The following is a 9,154-nucleotide window of genomic DNA, read 5'->3' as shown; positions in this document are numbered from 1 at the left end:
CATAAAAATCTCAATGACATTCTTCAAAGAAATATAAAAAATGTTGATGAGATTCATATGGAACAACAAAAGACCTCGTATAGCCAAAACCCTCATGTCTAAGAAAAATCAAAATGGAGGCATTACAACCCCAAACTTTAAGCTGTACTACAAAGCCATAATAATCAAAACTGCATGGTACTGGAATAAGAATAGACATACAGACATTAATCAGAAAATCAATTAATGTAATCCATCACATCAACCGTAATAAGGGAGATGCAAATTAAAACCACGATGAGATACCACCTCACCCAGTGAGAATGGCACATCTTCAAACAACTAGCAACAACAAATGCTGGTGAAAATGTGGAGACAAAGGAACTCTCCTGCACTGCTGGTGGGAATGCAAACTAGTACAACCACTATGGAAAACTGTTTGGAGGTTCCTCAAACTGCTAAACATGGAGCTTCCCTACGACCCAGCAATCCCACTCCTAGGTATCTACCCAAAAGACACAAAAACACTGAAAAAGATACCTGCACCCCCATGTTTATTGCTGCTTTATTTACAATTTGAAAAACATGGAAGCAGCCCAAATGCCCAAAAATTGATGACTGGATTAAGAAGATGTGGTACATATATACAATGGAATATTACTCAGCAACCAAATTAAAAAAAAAAGAAACACATGTCTTTTGCAGCAACTGGATGGAGCTGGAAAAGATCATGCTTAGTGAGATAAGCCAGAAAGAGAAAGAAAAATACCAGATGGTTTCACTCATAGCAGGAGTATAATGGACCAGGCGAGAAAATAACAAAAATAATGAACAACCATATACCAGAGACATTTTGTGGGGGTGGAGTGGGGAGGGAAGTGCACGGGATTATGGTGATGGCACACCTGTGACTCGATGATGGGAAACCCGCGGGGATTACAATTGAGATGGAAAAAAAATGTACAAAAGATGTAAAAATAAACTGTTATTAAAAAAATTAAAAGACACATGTGAACTCACTCTTGTTTAGTATGCAGTAAGCAAATTGCATATAATTCTAGCAGGAAGTTTGCTGCAACTTCTAATTTTGTTCTTTTTCAAATTTATGTCATCACTAAGTTCTTTTTTAAATGAAGCAGTATGTATGAGTAAAGTAGATTCTAAGATCAAAACCACTTGAAAGACATTGTTCTAAGCTTTTTAAGTGATTGTAATGCTTACCCTTACAATCTTTACACACTACACAATAGGGAAAAAGTAAGTAGGTAGTTTTTCACCATACTCATCCAAACAGCCTGTCTACCTACATTTACCTCTATAAATGTAGTTTGTCTATCTTGTTTCATCCTAGCCTCCCCTTGTGAACACAACAGTCCAATAACTCAGTGCACAGCTCATTGTTATCTCATCATTCATTTCTCTCCTGGCACAAATGTCCCTTTCTCAGGGATGCTTCTTGGAACGTCCTGTTAATCTCTGCCCTATTAGCCTGTTTTCTTTTCTTCAGGACATTACTCAGTATCATCTTGTCCAGTCTGTTACTTTAGAACATCAGCCTCCTGTGGTAATCTTTAACATATCCCCAGCACTGAGAAAACATGTCTACTACTGAGTAAACAGTGGAAAAGTGAACAAGAGAATGCTTCGTTCTGAGGCAGAAGCTCTCATTTAAGCACAGTGTCATATTGGAAGCATGGAGCTCTACCCGCCAGCTGACCAGTGGCGGTTATCAGCTACCTGATCCCTGTATTTCCATCTTCAGCAGCAGAAAGTGATACAGGGCTGCTGTTCTTCATCCTGCTCCCCTCAGCCTCCTCTACTCCCATGGGAAACAGTGCCCTGTCTAGAAATTACTCACCTTAGGTTTAATGTCTGACTTCTCATTTCTTATCAAGGATCTCAGAGCTGGTCTCACGAGTTAGGGTTTCATATAGTTAGAGGTGGGGGAAGTTAGGTCTGACCTGAAGCTTTGGATGATGTTAGCATCAGAGTACTTGCAGAGTGACAGATGAGTGGGGAGCTGAGGTCAGTGAACCCCTGGTGAGTCATCACCATTGTGAAGTGGGACATTGATAACAGTTAAATCTATGGATCCAGGAATTGGAGAGATGTAGAATGAGAGAATAAGCAGAAGGGGAGTGGTGGGCAGAGTTTTGTGGCAGCATTATTTTTTTTTCTCAGTTCAGTAACTTGAGATATTATTTCCTACCATAAAATATACCACACAACTCAATGGATCTTAGTATATTTACAGTTATGCAATCACGACCAATCTAATTTTAGAATGTTTTTATCATCCCCTAAAGAAATTCTCTATCCACTATCAGTCATTCCTAATTCACCTGTCAATGAAGTGATAAGCAGCCACTTGCTGTCTCCATAGATTAGCATATTCTAGACATTTCATATAAGTGGGGTTGTGTAATAAGTGGTCTTTTGTGATAGACTTTTCTCTAACTTAGCATGATGTTTTCAAAGACCACGCCTGTTATAACATGTATCTATGCCTTATTCCTTTTTATGGCTAAATAATATTCTATTATATGAACTCTTATACATACATACATACATATACACACATATATGCATGCGTATATAGAGCATTTTGTTTTTCTGTTCATTAGCTGATAAACGTGTGTTTCCACCTTTTAGCTATTTCTGAATGCTGCTACAATAAATATTTGAATACAAGCTTTGGTGTGGACATGTTTTCATTTCTCTTATATTAGGAATACAAATGTTAGGTTAGATGGTCACTCTATGTTCAGCACTTTCAGGAGCTACCAAACTATTTTCCACAATGCCCACACATATTGCATTCAGTTTTGAGGCTATTTCTTGCAGATGTTTTTATGAGTTTGTTCTGAACACTTGACCCCTTGAGTACCATGAGAAAGAGTGTGTTGTGCTTCTGTCTGGATCCTACCATTAAATATTGCTGCACAAAACTTGGACCCTAGGAAACCCAATCTGTGGTGATTCTGTCCAAACATAACCCAAAGGTGTATTGGGACTTCTCAGTCCCAGCAAACCTCCTGATCCCCCATCTGTTGTTATCTTAGTCATCCTTTGGAGTACCTGTCAAATACTGCCTTCTTCACAAAGTTCCCCTCACATTCAGCTCAGTAGTTTCAATTCTGCTGCACATTGGAATCTAATGAGGAACTTTCAAATGTACCAAATCCAGGGTCCATGCCAAAGGTTCTGATTTAATTGGCTTGAGCATTAGTAGTACTATTTGAAAACTCCTCACATGATTTGAATGTGTAGCCAGAGTTGAGAACCATTATTCTGGCTAGAAGCAGCCTTTCTCCCCTGAAATTTATAGCAGGTTCTTTCTCTTTCTCTCTTGTTAAGCAGGTTCTCTTTAATGACACTCAACAAGCCTTTAAAAACATGTACATTTAATTGAAGTTATTTAACATATGTATTTTGTCTCCAGCTGGGCACAACTTGTGTTTGATTCATCCTCAAGTTTCCAATAGGGTTTACCCCGAAAGTTTGTTTAAACTATCATCTGTGCTCTGAAAAAAAGAATGAAGAAGACTAAGAACTAGGGCTTGTGACCTTAGACAAGTTATATAACTTATAACTGGGCTACAACCGTCTTCATCTTGCATTATTGGGGAACAATGCTTGAGAGCCTGCCAAAGTAATCACCAGGTCCTCCCTGGTCACCCCCCTAATTGTGCATCACCTGCTCCCTTTACCTCTTTCTCATCTCCGATTTGCTTTTTCTCCTTTGCGATTAGCAGATACTCTCTTTTTCATTTCTTTTTATTGTCAGTGTCTACCTTCTACCTCTCCACTCCATGTCAACTTGTGAGCAAAGAGATTTTTGGTCGGTTTGGTTCACTGCTGTATCCTCAGCACTCAGATTAGTTCTGAGCACATAGTATATTTGTTCAAAGAATAAACAACTGTATTAATTTTTTAAAGATGTTTAATGCCTTTCTTCTACATCAGCAAATGGGTTACTTTTTGGATAAATATTTGTAGTCATTTATGATCAAGCCTTCCTTTTTCAGTAAAAATTGTATTTCTAACATAAGCACATACATTCTGAATTACTATAGTTTGGAAATACAGTCCAGTGACTGAGAGGGTTGGCAGTTGTTTTGTTTAAGCATAGGGGGACTGGGGTAGGGGTCATGGGTATATTTGGGACTGTTTGTGCAGGTTGGAGAAGAGGCTAGAGTTTGGGATGGAAAACCTGAATGACTGGGTGCCTCTGCACCATTTGAATGCACTCCTAGGTATTCCAGAGGATAATGATGGTGATGATGGAAGAGGCCAAGAAGAGCAAGTAGAGGCGGAAGAGGAAAGTGTCCATCATATGGCCAAATTGCACCCACAGCTCAGTTAGCTGGACCCTTGTCAATCCTGAACCCACATTCAGTTTTGCCTCTCTGGGTCCCAACTCCTCTGGCTCCTTCAGGCCTGTGAGGATGACAGACACTCAGCCAAAAAGTGCGAAGAAGATAGAATTAGAGAAGGGGTTGAGGGAGTTAGGACCACTTGAGTGTGAACATAGCTTACTTCCTTTACGTGGCAGGTGAGTAGAAATGAGACCTGTACCCATATTCTCCTTCCAGGTCCCAGTGGGGCAGCACTTGAATGGGCGGGCACAGTAGAGGAGCAGAGAGTGGAGCCAGCGAGGCATGGGTGGGGGCTGTGTGGTGGCCAGGTGCAGCAGGTAGGTGATGAAGATGGTCTCCAGCAGGCTGACCACCATCAGGGACAGACACAGGGCAAAGTAGACACCTGGAGTGAGGTTAAGGATCATGCCTGAGAGAGAGTTCCAGAAGGACCCCTGGGTCCCCTTGTCTCTGCCTCTCCGAGAGAGCCCTTTCTAAGAGCCTTCTCCTTTCTTCTGCCTTACAGATCTTGCCAGTTTGTCTGTTTATCCCACCTCTTCTCCTTTTTCTTTTCTTTTTTTTCATTTTCCAACAGTGGTGGTGGGGGTGCTTACTGATGAGCGGGGAGCCACTAGCAGGGAGTAGTTTATTCATCATGAGCAGGAAGACATTGTAGCCCAGCAGAAGGGTTATCTTGAATGGGGCCCGGTTCTCATTTTCTGCCGGCAGGTAGAAGCTGAGGGCATCAATGGCAATCAGAAAGCCGCTGGGCACCAGGAGGTTTAGGACGTAGAGGCTGGGCCTGCGCCTGATGGCCACCTGGTGGTAAAGCAGGGACTGAAGGGAGACTGAGGAATGACTCCAGCCTCTTCCTTTCTCAGTGTCCTCATCCCACAGGAGTCTTTCTGGGGCTGGGTGAGGGGCAGCATTTGCATGGCTAACAAGACTCCTCCCAATCCCCAAAGAAAATCTTGGGCCTGGTAGACTCAGGAAGGGGGCTGCCTTGGGGGACTCAGAGCAGAGGAGGCTGTCAGGGTTCTGGTGCCCCCAGAGCTTTCTGGTTTGGGAGCAAGAAGTAAGAAGCTCCGAGACTAGAGTCTGGTGAGGGAGATGAGGATGGACACCATGCAGAATCTCTGGACTCACATAGAACATGATCTGGTCGAACAGACTGGTGCCCACAGACATCTTCGGGGTGGCCTTGTTGATGCCTAGGAGCTCCCACTCCCCTTGTGTGTTGACAATTCTGCGCGAGGTATCTGTTATCTCCCATACTTCCTTGTCCATGCCCAGCAACAGGTTTTCCACTGCAGGGGAGACAGTCATTTATTCAACATACATCTGTTCAGTACCTGCACTGTGCAAAGTGATGAATATTGCTTTTGCTGCCTTTTCCAGACGGTCCTATAATCTGACTTCTTGATGCTCAACTGCCTTCTTTGGATTCTGAGCTTTATAAAGAAGTTTGTTCCCTCTTAAGTTCAATCGCCTTCCACCCCACTGCCCAAAAACTCCTGATTAGCAAATTAAAAAAAAAAAATGAGTGGCTCTGGGTGCCTTCTTGCTGCCCAACTAATTGACCTAATTTACCTCATTCCACCACCCCCAGCACAGCTCACCTGTGTAGAGGAATGAACTAAAGGTGAGGGTGCAGTTCTGTTCATCAAAGGGGAAGTAGAATATGTCCAGGTTACAGATGCTGGTTACCCGCGCTGGTTTGTAATATACAATATGACCATTGTGATTCACATATGCCGAGAGGCCTTCTGGGGTCTGATCCACATCCGTGCTAAGTGGTAGATTGGGAAGGAAGTAAATGCTCTGGTTTTCCATTTAGGTTTTTCTATTAGAGAAGGGCTTCCCACTGTTACTCCTCATAGCCATTCTGCCACTTTCCCCCTCTTCCACTGGGAAGGGTGAGCTATGACTGTGCTACTCTTAGAAACAAGTTTTTGGCGGGTCACTGAAAGGGTTAGCGCGCATTATACCTGCTCCTTGCAGGAGAGACTTCCCTCCTGCTTCCCCAGCCCTGATACCCACGATTCCACAATGAAGATGTCTGGGAGCCACAGGTTCTCAGTTGTCACAGTGAGCTTAGTGAGATCACCACACTCTTCTGGGTCCCAGCTGATAAACGGGTTATTCCAAGTCTAGAGCACAGGGCACAGAGGGGTGGTTGTTGCTGAAATCTGGAACTAAGTATGTCAACAGCTGCTAACCTTCTATTCCCTTATAATAATGTACATACACATGCATTTTTCCTAAATGTATGTGCTATCAGAATATTATAAAACTTAAGCCCTTCCAGGAAAGTATAATATCAAAAGCAATCTTCTCTTCCATTCACTCCAACTCAGTTCATATCCCAATTTTCTTGTATATCATTCCAGAAAAATGTTAATTCTTATTCTACCTCTTTATACGGGTAGAATCGAACTATGTATATTGCTATGAATGTTGCTAGTTGCACCTCATTATCTTTCTTTTAAAAAGATTTATTTATTTATGCATACAGAACTGGGATACAGGCTAGAGATGCAGGGGCAGTGAGAGGATTCACTAGAGACGAGTGGGGAACAGAGCAAGCAGATCTATGAGGTACACTGCTGAGGGGAGCAGCAGGTGAGACAGGAGAGGTCTGCTGTGCCATGTGGGCCACATCCTTGGCCAGGGATCAAACTGTGCTTAAGCAGCTACGACCAGCTTTATAACACTGTGCCTTCACCCTTTGAGTCACCTGGGAGGGCCCACCTCATTATCTTTCAACTCTGATTCCTCTTCTCATACTGGTAATAATAACTGCCTTTCTCTAGCTAACAAATTCTTCTTGACTTCACTTTGCATTCAAGGGAAATCTTAAGTTAGGTCCTGGATACACTTATGCCTGAAATGTAAGGGCTTCTGACTAACCTGATCTCCTTCTATGTACTTTCCATTTATATCTTTTAAACCTATTAGCACCCCAGAAAGCTATTTGTCACCAGCATTAGCCCCATTTTGGGTGGCTCTATTTCCTTGGGTACTGTCAATTTCAAGAAATGTGATTTTTCTCCAAAAAAAAAAAAATCAAGAATAAATGGGAAGGAGAAAGAAAGAAGCAAGTTGAACTCACATACCATCTTAAGCCACAGAAATGATGTCAGTAGCTGAAGCTGTGCATCCTGCCAAAAAACAAAAACAAAATAAAACCCCCAAAGCACAAGCCCCTCCAAGATCATTCGTGTTATAAAACCAGGTATTAATCTATCTCCTGCTTTTGCTTCCCAAGTGGTCAAATATGACAGTTTGATTTTTCATGTACAAGTCCCAAAAGGTAGGTAGTTAGGAAAATGCAGGTTGCCTGAAAAACAGCATGGGAAGCCATTGGGAATATATATATTTTTTTGTAGAACATTCCTATAAAGATAGATCAAAGACCAATATTCTCTGTAACAGTATCACTCCAACATTTCCCCTTATATTTCTTTATCCCATAGGATGAACATCTAACTTGTATCAAATCCATTCACACTTACACTGGACCCAAGCAATGCTGAGTTGACAAGACAGAGTCCTTGTTCCTTATTAGAAGCTTATGGAAAGAATGTAGGAATCAGAACTCACCACATCCAGGATGGCATACAGGGTGAAGGAGATGTTGACATGAGTAGGGATGCTGTAGTTGATGACTGGACGGAAGTCCTTCTGGCTAAAGATAGTTTGAAAGACATCAGGGTCCACCCCATGCAGGTCAAAACCTGAGCAATTGATGGTGAAGGAGTTTGCCCTTCCTGTAGAGTAGAGACTTTGTGAGATGGGAATAGGGCTTTGTGTTTCCTAACTGCCAGAACTGGGGCCTGAGAGCCTCTCTGCAGAAAAAAAAATGTGGGCTCCTCCTTCCTGGGACAACACTCTAGGTTTAAGCCCTTTTTCCAGGTCTGGGAGGATGGGCTGGGCTGGTAGGCAAATGGTGTATGTTCGTGTGGTGAGTGGACTCAGGGGTCAGACCTTTCTTCCTGTGCTTTGACCCCCATATAAATCCTACCCAAATTTCTATGCAAACAGTCACCCCAGAAAATCCTGTTCCTCCATCCTACTGCCCCTAAGGTTTAGACCTTTATCTGATCAGGTTGATTTTTTTTTCCTCTATAGTTCTGTTTTGGTTCTTCTCATCATCACTGAAAAAAATTTTCCTAAAATTCTTTTACTTCAATTTTCCCTCCCCACTTTCATGCTTTCCTGAAAAGAAAAGTTTGGGGGGGGGGGAGAAGTAAGCATGAGGGTGATATGAAATATAAGGGGATTTAAAGAATGTTATTTGATGTGACTTTATTGACTACCGACTATGTGCTGTACCCTTCTCAAATTCTTTGGCTTCCTCTGTGTTCTGTGGGAGCCATTTTCATCATTACTGATTTGAAGACTCATTGTGGTCCATCAAGTGCTTGGGGGAGCTATGCATGGAATGTAAACGCTCTTTTTTAGACCTCACCCCCTCTCCATTTTCATTGTGGCTATTCCTATAATCTAACTAGTTCTTCCCATGGCCCATACCCACTAACCCGTGAGGTACATGGGTACATGAACTAGAGAGAAACATATCCCGGGGGAGCAAACATTGTCCATTTCACTCTATATCAACTGCCCAACAAGATCATCCCAAGAGGGATGGGAAAGGAATTATGTTATTTTCAGCGGGATCCAAGTAACTCTGTTTATTGTTACTATATCTTGGTAGAAAAGAAAAAGTTGGACATTATAAATATTTGCAATTGGAAATATTGCAAATGGAAGGATGACAATTTTGAAGATATCTATGCAGGCAAATAAGAAAGGGG

The 9,154-nt window shown here is 42.2% G+C and overlaps 1 protein-coding gene across 1 annotated transcript in view; it reads right to left on the bottom strand.

Moving 5' to 3' along the window:
- Nucleotides 1-4,231: 4,231 nt before the first annotated feature.
- Nucleotides 4,232-9,154, bottom strand: part of LOC101629814 (5-hydroxytryptamine receptor 3C-like) — a 17,329-nt gene continuing 12,406 nt past the window's right edge. Inside the window, exons 10-17 of the mRNA XM_004675398.1 lie at nucleotides 7,941-8,131; nucleotides 7,454-7,498; nucleotides 6,378-6,487; nucleotides 5,957-6,126; nucleotides 5,484-5,644; nucleotides 4,952-5,156; nucleotides 4,528-4,743; nucleotides 4,232-4,419 (exon numbers count right to left, since the gene is read on the bottom strand). Coding sequence (XP_004675455.1) covers nucleotides 4,232-4,419; nucleotides 4,528-4,743; nucleotides 4,952-5,156; nucleotides 5,484-5,644; nucleotides 5,957-6,126; nucleotides 6,378-6,487; nucleotides 7,454-7,498; nucleotides 7,941-8,131 — 1,286 coding nt within the window. The remainder of the gene's footprint in view (nucleotides 4,420-4,527; nucleotides 4,744-4,951; nucleotides 5,157-5,483; nucleotides 5,645-5,956; nucleotides 6,127-6,377; nucleotides 6,488-7,453; nucleotides 7,499-7,940; nucleotides 8,132-9,154) is intronic.

The sequence above is a fragment of the Condylura cristata genome, unplaced genomic scaffold, assembly GCF_000260355.1.
Source record: "Condylura cristata isolate star-nosed mole 26May11 unplaced genomic scaffold, ConCri1.0 scaffold00003, whole genome shotgun sequence".
Classification (NCBI taxonomy): domain Eukaryota; kingdom Metazoa; phylum Chordata; class Mammalia; order Eulipotyphla; family Talpidae; genus Condylura; species Condylura cristata.
This window is presented reverse-complemented; position numbering and strand designations above follow the sequence as displayed.